Below are 21543 nucleotides of genomic sequence, written 5' to 3'. Positions count from 1 at the left end.
GGGGAGGCGATGAGGAGATCTGGTGAGGAATGAGCGGTCCGCGAACGTCGGGGTTGCAATAGGGGGAGCGGTGTGGAGATAGAACCGTGGGAGGGCGATGAAGCGAGGGTACTGAGGTGGAACACAGAAGAGGGAGCTTTGCGGGATGGCCGGTGGCGAGGGAACACTGTGGGAGGAGTGGTGAGGAGAGAGGACAGTGGGAGAGGCGGTGTGGAAGGAGAGCTGTATGCAATTTGTACCACAATCTACACTTTCTAACCACACTCTCTATTTCCCCTTTTCTCCTCTATCTCCATTCTCGCCTTCTCTAACACTCTTTCTCGCCTTTCCCTCACCCACTCCCACGCCCTCAATCTCCCCCTCTCTCCCACCTTTCTCAATCCACCGTCACAAAAACTTACTTGCCCCCTCTCCATCCGCCACTCTCTCTCCCGTTCGCTATAATATTTTCTCTCCCCATTCACTCACTCCATTCTATCTCAATTTTCCGTCCATTGCTCCCATCGGATACCCCTCTCTCCACCACTCCATCCACCCCATTTGCCCTCTCTCTACTGCTCTGTGTCCTCGCACTTCCTCCTGTCTTCCCTCTGTCTCTCATCATTTGTGCCTCAACCTCTCATACCTCTATCCCTCTCAATTCCAAATCTTTCTTCGCCACTTACTGCACGCTGTCTCTGTCCTCCCTCCCCCCATTTTTTTCCCTGGTCTCTCCCCGTCTCTCTCAATTTCTCGTTCTCACTCCCAGATAATTTCACCTCCAACTACTCAGCGCTGAACTTTCGAGAAGACTCTCCCTGCACACTGTCCCATCACACACTCCCTGGGTCAGACACAGAGTTAATCTCTCTCCACACCGTTCCATCACACACTCCCGGGGTCAGGCACAGAGTGAATCTCTCTCCACACCGTCCCACCACACACACACGGGGTCAGACACAGAGTGACTGTCCATCCAGACTGTCCCATCACACACTCCCGGGGTCAGCCACAAAGTGAATCTCCCTCAGCACCGTCCCATCACACACACCCGGGGTCAGACACAGAGTGAATCTCCCTCCGCGCTGTTCCATCACACATTCCCGGGGTCAGACACGGAGTGAATCTCCCTCCACACCGTCCCGCCACACACTCCCGGGTCAGACACAGAGTGAATCTCCCTCCACACCGTCCCATCACACACTCCCGGGGTCAGACACAGAATGAATCTCCCTCGACACCGTCCCATCACACACTCCCGGGGTCAGACACAGAGTGAATCTCCCTCCACACCGTCCCATCACACATTCCCGGGGTCAGACACAGAGTGAATCTCCCTCCACACCGTCCATCACACATTCCCGTGGTCAGACACAGAGTGAATCTCCCTCCACACCGTCCCATCACACACTCCGGGGACAGACACAGAGTGAATCTCCCTCCAGATCGTCCCATCACACACTCCCGGGGCCAGACACCAGGTGCCGCTTCGTCCGCACCGTCCAATCACAAAATCCGTGGGCCAGACACTCAGTGAAGTTCTCTTCGCTCTCTGCCATAATACAGTAACGGGGTTTGAAACTCTGCGAATCCCTTTCCCTGTGACCACTCACTTCTCACCAATCTCCAGCACTTCCGCATTCCTGTAGTCTTGAATTCTGTGTCTGTTTCAGAGATGGTATGTGTGTGTGACCGGACGCAGCGCCGAAGGAAAAGGTGGAGAGGGAGGGCAGTGAAGATGTGGTGAGGTTGCAGTTACTGACAGGAAACCGTGTGGAACCACACGACCGGCCTGTCCACATGGAAACGCAATGAGTCTCAGCCCGAGAGATCGATATCAGATGGTGAGGAGGAAGTGTAACACGGGACGTCAGCTCTCCCCCATTCTCCCCACAATTCCTGTGATCACAGAGAGGGAGGCGTTTGGATGGGAGTGGGTAGTAACGGAGACGTCGGGGCTGTTGGTGATGAGGTCGGCAACGGAAAATGGGCATCGGGGAGGGAGGGCATGGCAGAGAAGGGGAGGGGTGTAGATCCCACAATGTCACAAAAACAAAGGGGCTGCTTGTGGACTATAAGCGGACTGTAGACAGGATGAGCTCTATTGACATCAATGGATTTGCGGTAGAGAGCGTGACCAGCTTTATGTTCCTCGGCATTCACATCACCGAGGATCTAACGCGGACTGTACATCCCAGCTGTGTGGTGAAAAATGCACAACAGCGCCTCTTTCACCTCAGACAGTAGACGAAGTTTGGTATGGGTCCCCGAAACATTAGACCTTTCCACAGGGACACAATAGGGAGCATCCTGAGTGGATACATCACTGCCTGGTCTGGGTCCCCAAAAACATTAGAACTTTCCACAGGGACACAATAGGGAGCATCCCGAGTGGATACATCACTGCCTGGTATGGGTCCCGAAAACATTAGACCTTTCCACAGGGACACATTAGAGAGCATCCTGAGTGGATACATCACTGCCTGGTATGGGAACCGTATTTCTCTCAATCGCAGGACTCTTCAGAGAGCGGTGTTGACAGCCCAGCGCATCTGTAAATGTGAACTTCCCACGATTCAGAACATTTACAGAAACAGGTGTGTAAAAGGGGCGTGAAGGATTATTGGGGACCCGAGTCACCGCAACAACCAACCGCTCCAGCTGCTACCATCCGAGAACGTGTAGCACAGCAAAAAAACACAGGACCAACATGCTCCGTGAGAGCGTCTTCCGTCAGGCCGTCAGACTCATTAATTCACGCTGATACAACTGAATTTCTAAGTTATATTGACTGTCCTGTTGTACACAATGTTTATTACAAATTGCTATAAATTGCACATTCCACATTTAGACATAACATATATGAAATATGGAAGTAATAGCGTCAATTCAATTCAAATGACGGGGACGGGGAGGGGTGTAGATGAGGGACAAGGTGACGGAGATGAGGAGGACTGTAGAGTGGACTGGAATTTCCGAGGACATCTTCAATCTCTCACTGCTGCAGACGGAATTCCCCCTTACTTGAAAATGCCGACATTGGCACCATGCCCGAGAAGAGTAGGGTGAGATTCCTCAACTACACTCGCCCAGTGACACTCACAACTGCTGTGATTAAGCGCTTTGAGAGTCGGGTCATACCCAGAGTTAACCTCTTCTCCAGCAAGGACGTGGACACGCTGCACCCTGACGATGAGCACAATAGGTCTACATCCGATACGTCCCTGTTGGCTCCCCACTGGTCACTGGACCACCTGGACAATACAACACGGGGCAGCTGTCCTCCTCATCGGGAAACCTCAGTCAGTGCAGATCGGCAGAGAAATCCCCGATCTACAGATAGTGCTGAGGAAGCAGAGAGGCTACAGAATGTTCCAGAGAGATTGAGAGAATGGGGAAAGAAGCGGCGGATGGATCACAGTGTCGGGATGTGTATGGTCATGCACTTTGGTGGAGGAAATAAAGACACAGACTGTTTTACGAATGGAGAGAGAATTCAACCACTTGAGATACAAAGAGACTTGGGAGTCCTTGTGCTGGATTCCCTGAAGATGAATTTGCAGGCGGAGTCGGTGGCAAGGAAGCCAAATGCAATGTCGCATTCATGTCGAGAGGATTAGAATACAAAAGCAGGGATGTAAAGTTGAGGCTTTATAAAGCACTGGGGAGCTGTCAAGGAAGATTGTAAGCAGTTCCGGGTCCTTTACCTAATCCGGCCGGATGCCTTTGTATTGGAAAGGGTTGAAAGGACGTTCACGGAAATTGCTCCGGATTGAAAAGTTTATCAAATCAGGGGCATTTTATGGCTGGAGCTCTGAAGAATGGTGGGGTGGTGGGACGTGGGAGGGTGGTGGTTGGTGTTGTTGAAACCGATCAAATACTTAAAGGCCTCGATAAAATGGATGTGGAGAGAAGTTTCCCTATGGTGGGAGAGTCTAAGACCAGTGGCCCACATGGAATAGCGGGCCGTCTTTTAAAAATGCCGATGAGGAGAATTTCGTTCGACTTTCTGGGATGAATCTATGGAATCTATTGCCACAGCAGACTGCTGAACTTAAGGCCTGATGTTTAAGGGAGAGGCTGAGAGAATCTTGATTAGTCAGGTCAGGTAGGGATACAGGGAGACGGCGGGAGATTGGGGCTGAGAGGGAAATGGATCGGCCATCATGAAATGGCGGAGCAGACCCGATGGGCCAAAGAGCTTAATTCTGCGTCTCTATCGTATGATCATATTTGAAGTTCCTGTGTTGCTGAGTGTCAGTATCTCAGAGGATCTGCATTAGGCATGTAAACACGAAGAAAGTTTCTTCATTGGCCGGCATCCAGGATTCGGAACCTCCATTCCTCGGTGTGTGGTTAGCTGTCACTTTCCCTTTAAGGCTGTGACTTCCAATTATTGCCCGGCAGTAATTAAAGGGCTCGAGCTGTATTAGCAATTCTAATGCTGCAGATTGTGATCTAATCTTTGGATTTTCGTCACTGTCGTCTTGTTTATTTAGAGTCTGAGTCTGAGTGTATTCTGGACCATTCTCTACACTTACCTTCACGACTACCCGTAGCCAGGAGATTGAAAGGATTTGGCCTTTCACTGAAGACCAGGAAATGTCTACAGATGGACATTGGGAGCATTCTGACTTGTAGCATCGCCGCCTGGTGTGGAGGCCGCAAGGGACAAGGTCACCGGAGGCTGCAGAGGGATATAGACTCAACCATCGTCAAATGCACCACCTTCCCCAGCTTCAGGGACATCTTCAAGATGCGATGCCTCGAGAAGGGGGCATCCATCAGGGAGGCCCCTCAGCCCGGTACAAGCTCCCTGCTCAATACCACCATCGGGGAAGGGGTACAGAAGGCTGAACTCTCAACGCTTCGGAAACACCTTCTTCCCCTCCAGCACCACGTTTTCGATCGCATGTGCACCACCTCCAAATTTTTCAGGTTTTTATTATCTTTTTTTTGGTAATTTACATTGATTCTACATCTTTCCGCCGTATCGATGCTGCAAAACAACAAATTCCAGGTTTTGTAATTTTCAGATAATAAATCAAATAGCGGTGAGGCCGCCCTGCTTTAGGAAAAATGTCAGCGAACTGGATAGAATGTACAAGGAGTTCTGCAGGGATGTGGCCGAAACTCGGAGGACTGAGTTATGGTGGGAGGGAGGGAAAGTTGGGACTTTATTTCCTGGAGAGCAGTTGTAAATTTACAGATTTCCTTAAAACCAAGAGGGGCACAGACAGAGGGAATAGGCATACCCATTCATCCAGGGTTGGGTTGTCGAGCACCAGACGGCACAGGATTGAGATGAGAGTGTGTGGAAAGCAGAAAGAGAGAGAGAGAGAGATCAGTGAGACGGAGGGTTTAGAGAGAACGGGGAGTGGAGGTAGAGAGTTCCTTGGGAGGGAAGTGGAGAGAGGTGTATGAGGTGTGCAGATGATGTAGAGAAAGAGTTGGCGGAGTAAGTTCGAGGGAATGAGGGGAGCTGAGGGGCAGAGAGAAAGGTAGAGGGAGCTAGGAAGAACGGGACGCGGGGAATGGCGAGAAAGAAGGAGAGAGACGGCGGGAGGGGTTTGTCGGTGCCTCGTGGAGAGAATATGCTTGCGATAAGAGGAGGAGGGATTAGGAGGGTGGGGAGCAATTTTAAAAGGATTTATGAGTGAGAGTGAAGGGGAGAGAAGAAGGAGAATATGGGAGTAGTCACTTGATTCATGTCGACTCCACTGGCTGTTGGCAGAGACTCTGGATCTTTTCAGGAATATCCGGGAACAACGGTGCCGACTTCTCGCAGATGAAACGCCGATCACCAGCACAAGGGTGCCTCCTTACGTGCGGCTCGCAGTCTGTGCAGTCGGACGTCCCCGGGGACACATTGTACAGGAGGGCCAAGCCCACAGTCCTATCCAAGAGGGTTAAACAATTTCAACAGAGACAAAACAGCTCCAGCAGAGGACCCGAGCCGAGACCGTCCCCAAGCTAATCCTATGAAATCGCTCTCACCTGACAGCCTGTGTCAGTCCCCAAACTCATCCCACTCAACCACTCCCGCCCCACCGTCCCGTGTCAGCACCCGGACCGATACCACGTTTCCAATGTCTCCCCACGGCCTGTGTCTCCCAAACTAATCCCACCGAACCGCTTCCTCACCACAGTCCTCTGTCAGTCCCCATACGAATCGAACAGGCCCACCCGCTCCACTCTGATCTGTTTCAGTCCCCGAACAAACCCTACTGTGCCACCGTCTCCCCACACAGTTATATCTGTCTCGAAATGAATCGCATTGTTCCACACTCTTCCCTCAACCCTGTTTCGGTCCCAGATCAATCCTGTTGCCCCTCCCTCTATCCAGAGCTTCTTGTCTGTCTCCCGACATATCCCACTATTCCGCGCTCTCCCCACAGCCTCTCGTTGGCCTCTAGAATTATACCACTGGCACCCTCTCTCCCACATCCTTGCCTCAGTTCGCAAACAAATCTGATTAACCCATTGTGTGCCCACCGCCCTGTATCTGTCTCCAAACTAATCCAGTTGTCCTACTCTCGCCCCTCAGATCCATGTCATTCACCAAACTAATCCCCCTGTTGCTCACTCTCCTCACAGCCCGGCGACTATCTCCAAAATAATCCCACTGCACTGCGCTCTCTTCAGCGACATGCGTCAGTACCAGAATGAAATAATTTCTGTGTATTGAACTCTCCCCACTGCCACCTAACAGTTTCCGAAATATTCCCACTGCCCTGTCCTTCCCCGACAGACACGTGTCGGTCCCAAAATGTTCCCATTGTACCACACGCTCCCGACAACCTCGTACAGTCTAATCGTGAACAAATCCCATTTTTTTCTTCCGTCAGAACTATGTCAATGCCCAACTCTTACCCCACATATCAGTTCAAATCTCACCCGTTTTCGCATTTTCCAATCCAGTGTGCAAGGTTTCGGTACAAAAGTTTGTGGGATACAAGGCTCTGGGGAATTAAATTTATTTCATTAATGCCAGCTATCTACGCAGCTTCTCTCTGTTGATTAAAACAGGAATGTGTGATGGGACGGTGTGCAGGAGCTTCACTCTGTGTCTGACCCCGGGAGTGTGTGAGGGGACGGTGTGGAGGGAGATTCACTCTGAGTCTAACCCCGGGAGTGTGTGATGGGACGGTGTGGAGGGAGATTCACTCTGAGTCTAACCCCGGGAGTGTGTGATGGGACGGTGTGGAGGGGGATTCACTCTGTGTCTGACCCCAGGAGTGAGTGATGGGACGGTGTGGAAAGAACTTCACTCTGCATTAGACACCGTGAGAGTGTGCTGGGAGTTTATGGTGGGTATTCACTCTGTGTCTGGTCCGGGGCGTGTGTGATGGGAAGGTGTGGATTGAGCTTCACTCTGTGTCTGATCCCGGGAGTGTGTGATAATTCCTGTGTTACTGTGGGATCTTCTCGTGCTGTGACACATACCGCTTCATCACTTGAATTGATTTCCAGCAGCCTTGAATCACGGTTTGAACATTCTTGCATCGCTCTGCGGAAAGATGTTTCAAACGTCGAGACATAATAACACCGGTCTTTATTTGTGATCCAACCCTTGGAACACGTTTGCTCTGGAAATCAGGAACAAGGAACAGTGAGACACAGAGTGAATCTCCCTTCAGACTTTTCTATCACACACATACGGAGTGTCACACAGAGGGTATTCTCGCCATGCGGTCTCATCACGCACACCTGAGGTCAGGCACAGATTGAATGCCCCCCCCCCACCTGCACGCCGTCCAATCGCACATTAACAAGGATCAGGAAGAGTGAAGTTCCCTCCACCACCGTCCATCACACACTCCCGGGGTCAGGACACAGAGTGAAGCTCCCCCCTGCACCGTCCCAACACACACTCTCTTCTTCAGAGAAAAGAATTTACATTCCTCCACAAATTCCAATCACACACAGCGTTTGGTTAGGCAGAGTGTGAATCCCTCTCTCCACGGCCCCATCACACACTCCAGCAGTCAGAAACGGGAAGAAACTCCCTCAGCACACACGATAAATGTCAGAGGGAGAGTGATTCTCCCTCAAGAGCTTCTCACACACCACACAGCAAAGTGTCAGACACAGAGGGTAGCTGCCCCCACACGGTCCCATCAGACACTCCCGAGTCTAGAAAAACGTGAATCTCCCTCCTTACGACCCAACACACTCCCTGGCGAGTCACCGAGTGAAGCTCTGTCTGAACCGCTCCATCACTCCCCGCTGTGTTCACACACAAAGCGTAGTTCCGCCCACCCCCACCCATGGCACACTCACGGGGTCAGACTCCCTCGAAAACATCCCGTCACAAAATCCTGTGTCACACAGAGTGAACTTCTCTCTGCACAGTCACTCACGGATTCAGACACAGACGCTCTCTCTCTACGATCCCATGAGAGACCTCTGGGAGCCAGACCACAGGGTGAAGCTTCATTCACACCGTCCCATCACGTCCTGCTGATTCAGACACAGAGTGTACCTCGCTCTAAACCGTCGCATGAATGACTCTAGGAGTCAGACATAGATTGAAACTGTCTCTGCCAAATCCACACTCACTCCCGATGTCAGACTTAGACGCTGTCTCTCTCTCATCTTCTCTCTCCTCTCTCCTCTCTCTCGCTCTCTCTCTCTCTCTCTCTCTCTCTCCTCTCTCTCTCTCTCTTCTCTCTCATCTCTCTCCCTCTCTCTCTCCCTCTCTCTCTCTCTCTCTCTGTCTCTCTCTCTCTCTCTCTCTCTCTCTCCCTCTCTCTCCCCCTCTCTCTCTCTCTCTCTCTCTCTCTCCTCTCTCTCTCTCTCTCTCTCTCTCTCTCTCTCTCTCTCTCTCTCTCTCTTCTCTCTCTCTCTCTCTCTCTCTCTCCTCCTCTCTCTCTCTCCTCTCTCTCTCTCTCTACATTCCCATTTCATAATCCGGGAATCAGACACAGAGTGAAGCTCCAAGCAAACCATTCTATCACACAATCCCGGATTCAGTGACAGGGTTTACCTCCCTCTGCACTGTCTTATCACTCACTCCCGGGATCAGACGCAGACTGAAACCTTCTTTCCAGGAACCCATCATTCACACCTGGAGTCAAACACCCGGAGTCTCTCTACGATTCCATAACACACTCCGGGTGTCAGACACAGAGTGAAGCTCCAACTGCACCGTCCCGTTACACACTCACGATTTCAGAGACAGAGTGAAAACCTCTCTGCACCGTCCCATCACACACTACCGGATTCAGACAGAGTGAAACTCTTTCTCCATGGTCCCATAACACCCTTCAAGGGTCAGAGATGGGATGAAGTCCTCTGGGCACTGTTCCATAACACAGTCCCGCTGTCAGACACAGAGTGAAGCTTGATCCATACAGTCCCATCAGACACACCCGGAGTGAGACATAGAGTGAAGCTGTAATGCTACGTCTCACAATCCCGTGGTCAGACGCGGAGTGAATCCACCTCCACAACGTCCCATCACACTCTCCTGGATTCAGTGATAGTGTGAAACTTCCTTCATGTAGACCTATCACACACTCACCGGGTCAAACCCAGAGTGAATCACGCCCCATACCATCTTTTCACACACTCCCATGTCAAACACAGAGTGACGATTCCTCTCTCCATGCCAGCCCTGTGATGAGCTGCGGGTTAAAGAGGGGGATGATGCCTCACCTCTTCTGCTGGTCAACAATTCACAGATTTGAGCCTTGGTTTCGTTGACAGATCTGTACTTCGTTTCCATCTCAGTGAACTGGTGACGGAGATCGCTGTGCATTTGTTTAAGATCGGACAGATTAGAGTTGAGCGCAGAAAGCTTGGATTGAAGGGTTGAGTTTAACTCATGGTAGTTTTGGTGACAGGTTTCCTTAGACTGACGAATCTGTGATACTGAGAGAGATGGTGAAGGATGTTTAGCGTTCACAGGGACACGTGAATCAGCGTCACGCTACCGAACGTGTCACAGAGAGTGTTGTGTCAGTGTCACGGTGAAGGGTGTCTCAGTGAAGGATGTGCTGGTGGCACAGTGAGAGGCGTCGGCGTCACCATGAGGGACGTGTCGGTGTCACGCTGACGGGTATTTCAATATCCATCTGCAGTTTTTATTGTTGTTACCAGTGAGGTCTGCGTCTGTATCGTGCGGGACATGTCCGAGTGGGGATTTGTCGGTGTTCACTCTAATAGGAGTTTCTGTGCCCCGGCGTGAGATGTGCCGGGTCACAATGAAATGGATCACGATGTCAAAACGAGGGGAATATCAGTGTGAGGGGCCTTGGTGTGTCATCGAGGGTGGAGTATCTGTGTAAATGTGTGTTGTTCTCGCAGAGCGGGGTATGTCTGTGTCACGCTGAGACATGTCATGGCCACGGTGTGTGACAGAGTGTCACGCTGAGGGATGTGTCGGTGTTATGGAGAGGACTTCGGTGGCATTGTGAATTTAGTAGCATGTTTCATGTTCAGGAGTTTGCCTGTGTCAGGGTGAGGTGTGGGTAATTGCCTCAATGAGCGGTACATCGCTGTTATGTTGAGGGGTGATACTGTCTCGGTAAGGACTGTTACAGTGAGGGGCGTCAGCGTCACCATGAGGGACGTGTCGGTGTTGCGCTGAGGGGTATATCAATGTCACGGTGAAGGTTTTGTTGTTGTTACCATGAGGGTTTGCGTCACTATCGTGCGGGGCATGTTCAGGTTGCTGTGACGGACGTATCGTGTCACTCTAATAGGAGTTCCTGTGCCCCAGCGAGAGGTGTACCGGGTCACAATGAAGTGTATCTCGATGTCAAGTCGAGGGAAATGTCAGGGTGAGGGGTCCTGTGGTGTCACTGTTCGTGGAGTATCTGTGTCATGGTGTGGGGTGTGCTAAGAGGGGTATGTCTGTGTCACGGCGAGAGAAAAATCATGGCCACAGTGTGTGTGAGGGTATCACGCAGAGGTGTGTGTCGGTGTCACGGAGAGTACTACGTGGGTGACATTGCAGTAAAGGAGCCATTACGAGGTAGTGATCATAGGATGATAAGCTTTTATCTGCAATTTGAGAAGGATAAGGGCAGATCGGAGGTGTCAGTGTTGCAGTTGAACATGGGAATCTATGGAGCCATGAGGGAGGAGCTGGCCAAAGTTGACTGGACGGATAGCCTAGCAGAAAAGACAGTGGAACAGCAATGGCAGGTATTCTTGGGAATAATGCACAAGGTGCAAAATCAGTTCATCCCCCAGAGAAGGAAGGATTCAAAGGGGGGAAAGGGGCCACAGTGGTTGACAAAGAAGTCAGAGATTGCATAGCATTAAAAAAAAGGAAATATGATAGAGCTAAGGTGAGTGGGAGGACAGATCATTGGGAAGTTTTCAAGGAACAACAGAACTTAACTAAAAAGACAATACGGGGAGAAAAAATGAGGTACGAAAGCAAGCTAACCAGGAATATAAAGGAAGATAGCAAAAGCTTTTTTAGGTATGTGAAGAAAAAGAAGATATTTAAGCACAATGTTGGGCCCTTGAAGAATGAATTGGGTAAAATTGTTACGGGAAACAGAGAAATGGCAGAAGAATTTAATGAGTACTTTCGATCTGTTTTCACTAAGGAAGACACAAGCAATCTCCCAGATGTATGGATGGGCCAAGGACAGAGGGTAACAGAGGAAATGAAACAGATTGACATTCGGAAGTGAACGGTGATGAGAAGACTGATGGGACTGAAGGCTGACAAATCCCCAGGTCCAGATTGTCTGCACCCTAGGGTACTAAAGGAGGTGGCCCTGGAAATTGCGGATGCATTGGTAATCATTTTCCAATGTTCCTTAGATCAGGATCAGTTCCTGAGGATTGGAGAATGGCTAATGTTATCCCACTTTTTAAGAAAGGAGGGAGGGAGAAAACAGGACTATCGACCTGTCACCCTGACATCGGTGGTGGGAAAGATGCTAGAGTCCATTATTAAGGATGAAATAGTGGCATATCTAGATAGCATGATACGATCGGGCCGGATTTACCAAGGGTAAATCATGCTTGACTAATCTGTTGGAGATTTTCAAGGATGTAACCAGGAAGTTAGACAGGGGAGATCCAGTGGATGTAGTGTACCTCGGTTTTCAGAAGACATTTGATAGATAGATAGATAGATAGATAGATAGATAGATAGATAGATACTTTATTCATCCCCATGGGGAAATTCAACATTTTTTCCAATGTCCCATACACTTGTTGTACATACAATACTTAACTCAGTAATAATTGATATGCATCTAAATCACTAACTCAAAAAGCATTAATAATAGCTTTAAAAAAAAGTTCTTAAGTCCTGGCAGTTGAATTGTAAAGCCTAATGGCATTGGGGAGTATTGACCTCTTCATCCTGTCTGAGGAGCATTGCATCGACAGTAACCTGTCGCTGAAACTGCTTCTCTGTCTCTGGATGGTGCTATGTAGAGGATGTTCAGGGTTTTCCATAATTGACCGTAGCCTACTCAGCGCCCTTCGCTCAGCTACCGATGTTAAACTCTCCAGTACTTTGCCCACGACAGAGCCCGCCTTCCTTATCAGCTTATTAAGACGTGAGGCGTCCTTCTTCTTAATGCTTCCTCCCCAACACGCCACCACAAAGAAGAGGGCGCTCTCAACAACTGACCTACTAAGGTCCCACATAGAAGATTGGTGGGTAAAATCAAAGCTTAGGGCATCGGGGGGAAGACATTGACATGGATAGAAAACTGGTTGGCAGATAGAAAGCGAAGGGTAGCGGTGAATGGGTGTTACTCGGAATGGCAGGTGGTGACCAGTGGGGTGCCGCAGGGCTCGGTATTGGGACCACAGCTGTTTACCATTTACGTTAACGATTTGGATGAAGGCATAGAAAATAACATCAGCAAATTTGCTGATGATACTAAACTAGGTGGCAGTGTGACATGTGATGAGAATGTTAGGAGAATTCAGGGTGACTTGGATAGGCTGGGTGAGTGGGCAGATTCTTGGCAGATGGCGTTTACTGTGAATAAGTGTGAGGTTATCCACTTTGGGAGATAGAACAAGAAGGCAGATTATTATCTGAACGGTGTAGAGTTGGGTAAGGGAGAAATACAAAGAGATCTCGGAGTCCTTGTTCATCAGTCACAGAAGGTGAATGAGCAAGTGCAGCAGGCAGTGAAGAAGGCTAATGGAATGTGGGCCTTTATTACAAAGGGAATTGAGTACAAGAGCAAGGAAAACTCTTGAATTTGTACAGAGCCATGGTGAGACCACACCTAGAGTATTGTGTACAATTCTGGTCTCCAGAGTTAAGGAAGGACATCCTGGCTGTTGGGGAAGTGCAGCGTTGATTCACGAGGTTAATTCCTGGGATGTCTGGACTGTCTTACGCAGAGAGGTTAGAGAGACTGGGCTTGTATACGCTAGAATTAAGGAGATTGAGAGGGGATTTGATTGAAACATATCAGATTATTAAGGGATTGGACAAGATAGAGGCAGGAAATATGTTCCAGATGCTGGGAGAGTCCAGTACCAGAGGGCATGGTTTGAGAATAAGGGGTAGGTCATTTAGGACAGTGTTAAGGAAAAACTTCTTGTCCCAGAGAGTTGTGGGGGTTTGGAATGCACTGCCTCGGAAGGAAGTGGAGGCCAATTCTCTGGATGCTTTCAAGAAGGTGCTAGATAGGTATCTTATGGATAGGGGAATCAAGGGATATGGGGACAAGGCAGGAACCGGGTATTGATAGTAGTTGATCAGCCATGATCTCAAAATGGCGGTGCAGGCTCGAAGGGCCGAATGGTCTACTTCTGCACCTATTGTCTATTGTCTATTGTGAATTTAGGTGTTGGTATCACGGTGACGGATTTGCATGTGTCAGGGTGAGGGGTGGATCATTGCCTCAGTGAGCGGTGCATCGATGTTATGTTGAGGGACGATACTGTCTCGGTAAGAGGTGTTACCGTGACTTTTGAGTCCTTTTCACGATGCGTCGCGGGGCGGATCACGTTGAGGAGCGTGAAGGTGTCATGGTGTACGGTACCTCAGTGTCGCGGTGAACAGCGTGTCGGTGTTACTGTGAGGTGTGTTTATGTGTCGATTTGAGGAGTTTATCAGTGACACGGACAGGGGCATGTCGATGTTACAGTGAGGGGTACGTTGTGGTCAGTGTGACTGCCATGTGTGTGTGTGACGACGATGGTCGTGTCCGTGTCGCGGTCAGGAGTGTATCTGTGTCTCGTTGAAGGTCGTGACCGTGACAGTGTTGTTCATTGTAGAGTGAATGGCGTGTCGATGTCAGGACGAGTCTTGATTGTGTTACGGTAAAGGCCGTGTCTTCATCACGGTTAGGGTGGTGGCCGTGTAATGCTGATGTGTTTTAGTCGGTGTTACGGTAAGGGGCGTGTCGGTGTCGCTGTGGTCTTTTACAATAACAATATATTCCACTCTCTTTATTTATGGTCTGACTCCACCCGGAGCCCGTTCCACTCACCATGGATCGAGAGACCGGCCACAATAATGATGAGGGCGGACATAACAAGGCAGAGTAGGCAGATCTGACGGTACGGTCTCCTTCCGATGTTCTCTTTCGGCTCCTGTTCATGAGCAGCTGTGGAGAGACCACACCACCATAAGACCATCAGATACAGCAGATTGTATCAGATACAGCAGATTCGGGCCATCCAGTCTGTTCCTTCATTCACTCATAGGCTGATCCAATTCTTCCAGTCATCCCCGCTCCATAGCCTTCACCCCATACCCTTTTGATGCCCTGGCTAATCAATAACCTGTCTATCTCTGCCTTAAATGCACCCAATGTCTTGTCCTCCACAGCCGCTCGTGATAACAAATTTCACAAATTTACCACCGTCTGACTGAAGTAATTTCTGCGCATCTCCGTTCTAAATAGACATCCTTTAATCCTGAGTTTCTGTCCTCTTGTCCTAGCCTCCCCTATCATGGGAAGTAATTTTGCCATATCTAATCTGTTCAGGCCTTTTGACATTCGGAATGTTTCCACGAGCTCCCCCCCCCCATTCTCCTGAACTCCAGGAAATACAGGCCAAGAGCTGCCAGACGAACCTCATAGGGTAACCCTTTCCTTCCTGGAATCATTCTCGTGAATCTCTCCGAACTTTCTGCAATGTCAGAATATCTTATTAAAAATAAGGAGCACAGAACGGCACACAATACTCCAGGTGCAGTGTCACGAGTGTCTTATGGAGCCCCAACATCACATCACTGCCCTTATACACTAGAATTCTAGAACTGATTGCACTAGAACTCTAGAGCTGATTGCAGACATTGCATTCCGCTTGTGCATCACCGACTCAACCCGGAGAATAACCTTTAGGGTATCTTGCACAAGGATTCATTTGCCGCATTTTCTCCTCTTGCAACCACTTGTCAGTAATGGCTGGAACACTGAATCCCATTCTCCTGTTCCTCGAAATCCACAACTCAACCGAGATCTCTCATGCACAGTACTGGCAAACAATCCCGCTCGGGTTTCAGTTCCACGCCAGTTTATGTACAAACCGTCTTCCATCTCTTTTGGACAGATTCCATCTTCCTTTGAAAAAAAACACAATGATGCCAAATTCTGAAGCCCTCCCAACCACACCAACTCTTGAGCCTCGTGTTAAAGTGCATGGTCTTCCTGTGTCTGGCCTCACTGGGACGGGTAGTGGTCCTGTCCATTCATTTAATTGGTAAATCCCTTATCTCACTTTGCAAAACCTCCACTTTATTCATGCCGATGTCATTGGTACCGATACGGCTGCTCACTCACCCACTTAAGAATCATAGAGAAGGAATGGGTTGCTGAGAGAAGCGGACGGAAGGGGACATTACTGGAGGCCACTGAAAGGGTGTTCAGTTTGCAGCCTTTGGTGCAGAACATGTGAGTTACCATTTTCTTGCTCCCTGTTTCTATTTGGAGTCTTCTTAAACGCCGAAATCCACTGACTCGTGACTAGGAGTCAGGGACAGAGCGAGACTCCCTCCATACAGTCCCATCACACTGAAAACATACACTGAGTTACGCTCCCTCTGCAACGATCCATCACACGCTCCCGGGGCCAGACATGTGAAGTAACTCCCGCACCATCGCAGCACACTCTACTGGAGTCAGAAAAACGGCTCAACGCTCTCCCTCCTCCATTCACCCCACTCACCAGTACCCAATATTTCGGCTTTCGAGTCTCGAATTGTGTCTCTTTCTCGGAGATGGTGTGTGTGTGTGACCAGTTGGTGTGTTGCTGGAAGAGAAAGGATGAGGAGAAGAGCCGTGGTCAGGGAAAAGGGGATACGGTTGCATATTCTGATGCAAGTGGTGTGGAACCGCACGGACGGCCTGTGCACACAGAGCTGTGGAGAGGCTCACAAGATATCGTCGAAGGGGGAGGGGTTTAATTATAAACGTCATGTCTCCCTCATACATATATAAACATATAAACAATCACAGCACGGAAACAGGCAATCTCGGCCCTCCTAGTCCGTGCCGAACTCTTAATCTCACCTAGTCCCACCTACCCGCACTCAGCCCATAACCCTCCACTCCTTTCCTGTCCATATACCTATCCAATTTTACCTTAAATGACACAACTGAACAGTCCTCTACTACTTCTACAGGAAGCTCATTTCAACAGTCATCACTCTCAGTAAAGAAATACCCCCTCGTGTTTCCCTTAAACTTTTGCCCCCTAACTCTCAAATCATGTCCTCTCGTGTGAATCTCCCCTACTCTCAATGGAAACAGCCTATTCACGTCAACTCTATTTATCCCTCTCAAAAATTTAAATACCTCGATCAAATTCCCCCACAACCTTCTACGCTACAATGAATTGAGAACTAACTTGTTCAACCTTTCTCTGAAACTTAAGTGCTAAAACGCAGGAAACATCCTAGTAAATCGTCTCAGCACTCTCTCTAATTTATTGATATCTTTCCTATAATTCGGTGACCAGAACTGTACACAATATTCCAAATTTGGCCTTACCAATGCCTTGTACAATTTTAACATTACATCCCAACTTCTGTACTAAATGCTCTGATTTATAAAGGCCAGCGTTCCAAAAGCCTTCTTCACCACCCTATCTACATGAGACTCCACCTTCAGGGAACTATGCACTGTTATTCCAAGATCTCTCTGTTCCACTGCATTCCTCAATGACCTACCATTTACCCTGTATGTTCTATTTGGATTATTCCTGCCAAAATGTAGAACCTTACACTTCTCAGCATTAAACTCCATCTGCCAACGTTCAGCCCATTCTTCTAACCGGCATGAATCTCCCTGCAAGCTTTGAAAACCCACCTCATTATCCACAAAACCTCCTAACTTAGTATCATCGGCATCCTTACTAATCAAATTTACACCCCACATTTTCCTGTGACACAGAGAGAGGAGAGAGTAGGGAGCTGAAGGTGGTGGGTGCGTCATTGTTGGGGAGTGTTTAGCAGATGGAGTGCATCACGGAGACTGGGAGAGGCGTAGGGAACGTACGGGATTATGGAGACGGCGACTTGTGCAGGAGAGCGACGGGGTTGCTTGTGAACGAGGGATGGATGACGGGGACGTGCATGGTGCAGTGGAGACAGTGTGTCACGGTGACTGGGAGTTGTGTAATTGAGGGACAGTTTGACGGAGTCGGGGAGGGGTTTTGGAGAAGCAGGTTGTTATGCCTACCGGGAAATGTGTTTCAGAGTTACAGTGCTGGGCGGGACTCTTTTGATTGGTGAGTTCCTGCTACAGTGCAGAGCCTGTCAATGTGTCGGTGTCACGATGAAGGCGTGTTCGTGTCAGATGTAGCTTGTGTCGATGACACCGAAACACTTTCATTGTCCCTTTAAAGGACATCTCCGTTTGACAGTGAGGGTTGTGTGTCTCGTTCACAGCTTATGCCGCCTGTGACGTGGCAGTTCCCTGAGTTTGTCAATAAATCGCCTCATTCCCTGATCTACCCAACCCCCAGCTGATGAGATCAAATCACTCTCTGCTCGTTCGGCAGAACAAAGCACGTCATCACAGAACAGAACAGGCCCGTCGGCCCAAAAAGATGTGATTATACCAATTAAATTAAATCCTTTGTGCGGAAAATACGTCCGTCGCCCTCAATTCTCTGCACACACAAGTGCTTGTTAAAGAGAAACTTAAAGGATCTCCATCCATCACCAGTGCTGTAAGCATGTTCCAATCACAAACCACTCCATGTGAAAAATTACTTGCCAAGCTCATCTCCCAGGAACATACCTCCTCTCACCTTAATTCATAATTCTGCTATTAGGTATTTCCATCCTACGGGTTAAAATACCCGCTCCCTTGTCAGTCTTTGCCTCTCGTGATGACATAAACAACCGTCAGGTGTTCCCTCAGACTCCCCTCTCCAGTAAAAAGAAAACAAACATATCCTACGCTGCTGAGAGATTTTGCTCTCTAATCCAGGCAGGCCCTTTCAAAGTCCCAGTGAAACCCTTCTGTCTCTCCCCAAGCAGCCCCACACTGTGCCTGTAACGTGGCGACCAGAAAAAAATGTGTGAGCTCGGAAACTTAAACACAATCCCAATTCCATTTGAATTTGCTCTTTGGAAGGACCAACCAAGGTAGAATATACAGGGTAGAGCACTGAGGAGTGCAATGGAACAGAGGGATCCTGGAAGGACAGACACGTCATTCCCTAAAAGTGGCGTCACAGGCAAATAGGGTCGAAAAGAGAGCTCTTGGTACTTTAGCCTTTATAAATCAAAATATTGATTATAGGTGTTGGAATGTTATGGTTAGGATGTTTAAGACATTGATCAGGCAGAATTTGGAGTGATGCGTGCAGTTTAGGTCACCGAATTACAGGAAGGATATTAATAAGTATGAAAGAGTGCAGAGAAGGTTTACAACAATGTTGCAGGGACTTGAGAAACTGAGTTACAGAGAAAGGTTGAATAGGTTAGGACTTTATTCCCTGGAGTGTAGAAAAATGAGGGGAGATTTGATAGAGGTGTACAAAATTATGATGGGTATAGATAGACTGAATGCAAGCAGGCTTTATCCACTGAGGATAGGGGAGAAAAAAAAAGACATAGGTATGTTTGAAATGGGGAAACTTGGACAGGTACGTGGATGAGAGGGGTATGGAGGGATATGTTCTTGGAGCAGGTCAGAGGGACCAGGCAGAAAAAAATGATTTGGCACAGACAAGAAGGGCCAAGAGGCCTGTTTCTGTGCTGTAATGTTCTATGGTTTAATGTTTCCTATCTCCTTTGTGCGTCAGTTCCTCGGTACCCCCAATCTTGTACACTGAAGTCGCTGTCTCCTTTATTTTCCCATTACTCACAATATGTCATCCCACCACCCCCCCCCCCCGTTTATACTTGCAGATCATTCCTCACACCAATAAAGTAGGCTTTTCTCCAATTTAGAAACTAAACCCGAGGTCAGACCTACCCTTTTCCGTAATTATCTTGTATAGAAATATAGAAACATAGAAAACATACAGCAAAAACACAGGCCCTTCGGCCCACACAGCTGCCGAACATGTCCCTACCTTAGATCTACCAAGGCCTTACACGTCGTCCTCTATTTCTCTGAGCTCCATGTAGACATCCAGGAGACTCTGAAAAGGCTCTATCGTTTCCGCCTCCCTCACCGCTGCCAGCAGCCTAGTCCATGCACTCAGCACTCTCTGACATCTCCTCTGAACCTACTTCCCGGAACCTTAAAGCTGTGCCCTCTCGTGCTAGCCATTTCAGGCCTGGGGGGAAAAAAACGAAAAGAAAAAAAACTCTGACTACCAACACAATCAATGCCTCTCATCATCTTATACACCTCTATCTGGTCACCTCTCATCCTCCGTAAAGGCCGAGATCACTCAACCTGTTCTCGTAGGGCATACTCCCAATCCAGGCAATATCCTTGTAAATCCCCTCTGAACCCTTTCTATTGTTTTCACCTCCTTCCGATAGTGAGGATACCAGAACTGAGCAGAAGTTGTGTCTGACCTGTGTCCTATATAGCTGCAACATTACCTCTCGGCCCTTAAATTCAATCTCACGATCAAAGAAGGGCAGTACACCCTATATGCCTTCTTAACCACAGAGTCAAACTGCATTGAATATCCAATGGACTCGGACCCCAAGATCCCTTTGATCTTCCACACTGCCTAGAGTCTAACCATTAATACTGCATACTGCCATTATATTTGACGTAGCACAATGAATCTTTTGCTTCCCGACTTGGCCTGAAGTTTAAATTACCTCTCCACTATGTGTCAAGCTGTTCTGTTTTTCATTCCCCTTCAACTCCAGATCAAAACCAGCCACTCCCCCCTGTCTAATGGCAAAACTTCACGCTGGGATATTGTTGGTATTGTGATTTCCCTGGATAACTCTGTCTCGATTGGCTTTACTGGTCATCGTCATTCTTGGAATTGAATTTTAGAGCCGAGATGTAATGTTACAGCTATATTGGACCATGGTAAGAACCCGCTTGGAGTACAGTGGTCAGTTCTGTTCGCGTCACTACAAGAAGGATCATCCGTCGCTGCAAGGAAAAAAGGACGAGTCGCTCAACCTATTCTCATAAGACATGCTCCCCAATCCAGTCAACATCCTTGTAAATCTCCTCTGCACCCTTTCTATGGCTTCTACATCCTTTCCTGCACTGCTCGTTGTTCAGTGGGATTGATTTGTAACCGGGCAACACGTCCACACAAACGATATTTCTCGGTCTGACCGGGCAGTATCGGCCCGCGACCCCCGGACAAGCGCATGCTGGTCGAACCTAAGGGTTACATTCAGCATCTCTCCATGCTTGATCACAGGGACAAATGAAGAGATGGAATAGAGATGGAATCACCTAGTGTCTGATCCCAGGAATGAGTGATTGGACGGTGTGGAGGGAGATTCTCTCTGTATCTGACCCCGGGAGTGTGTGATGGGACTGTATGGAGGGAGACTCACTCTGTGCCTGACCCCGCGAGTGTGTGATGGGACGGTGTGGAGGGAGATTCACTCTGTGTCTAACCCCGGGATTGTGTGATGGGACGGTGTGGAGGGAGATTCACTCTGTGTCTGTCCACGGGAGTGTGTGATGGGTCGGTGTGGAGGAGATTCATTCTGTGTCTGACCCCGGGAGTGTGTGATGGGACGGTGTGGGGGGAGAATCGCTCTGTGTCTGACCCCGGGAGTGTGTGATGGGTCGGTGTGGAGGGAGATTCAGTCTGTGCCTTATCCCCGGTGTTTGTGTTGGGACGAAACAGGCCATATCGACCCTTCTAGTCCGTGCCGAAAGCTTACTCTCACCTAGTCCCGCCGACTTGCACTCAGCCCATAACCTTCCAATCCTTCCCTGTCCATATACCTATCTATTTTTTTTAAATGACAAAATCGAAGCTGCCTCTACTACTTCTACTGGAAGCTCGTTCCAGACAGCTACCACACTCTGAGTAAAGAAATTCCTCCTCGTGGTACCCCTAAACTTTTGCCCCCTAACTCTCAAATCATGTCTACTTGTTCGAATCTAGTCTACACTCAATGGAAAAAGCCTATCCACGTCAAATCTATCTGCCCCCACATAATTTTAAATACCTCTATCAAGACCCCCCTCAACATTCTACACTCCAAAG

The 21543-nt window shown here is 48.9% G+C and overlaps 1 protein-coding gene across 1 annotated transcript; it reads right to left on the bottom strand.

The window, feature by feature from the left end:
* Positions 1 to 5456: 5456 nt before the first annotated feature.
* LOC140720757 (C-type lectin domain family 9 member A-like) lies at positions 5457 to 14495 on the bottom strand. Its single transcript, XM_073035585.1, has 5 exons — positions 14418 to 14495; positions 9640 to 9855; positions 7426 to 7568; positions 6877 to 6941; positions 5457 to 5875 (listed from the first exon to the last, which is right to left on the bottom strand). Exons 1-5 carry the CDS (start codon positions 14458 to 14460, stop codon positions 5686 to 5688), a joined length of 657 nt encoding a protein of 218 aa, XP_072891686.1. The 5' UTR covers positions 14461 to 14495; the 3' UTR covers positions 5457 to 5685.
* Positions 14496 to 21543: the final 7048 nt, after the last annotated feature.

This window comes from Hemitrygon akajei, unplaced genomic scaffold, assembly GCF_048418815.1.
Source record: "Hemitrygon akajei unplaced genomic scaffold, sHemAka1.3 Scf000046, whole genome shotgun sequence".
Lineage (NCBI taxonomy): Eukaryota > Metazoa > Chordata > Chondrichthyes > Myliobatiformes > Dasyatidae > Hemitrygon > Hemitrygon akajei.
Note: the sequence above shows the minus strand (reverse complement) of the source record. Positions and strands in the feature narration are given on the sequence as shown.

Excerpts from the sequence above, each read along its gene's own strand:
- LOC140720757 (XM_073035585.1), bottom strand. The coding sequence starts at position 14,460 with ATGTCCGCCCTCATCATTATTGTGGCCGGTCTCTCGATCCATG. Across the intron at positions 6,942-7,425 it reads TCAATTCAAGTGATGAAGCG|AGCCTTGTATCCCACAAACT; the intron begins GTATGTGTCACA and ends TTAATTCCCCAG. Across the intron at positions 5,876-6,876 it reads ATTGGAAAATGCGAAAACGG|GACTGTGGGCTTGGCCCTCC; the intron begins GTGAGATTTGAA and ends CCTCTTGGATAG.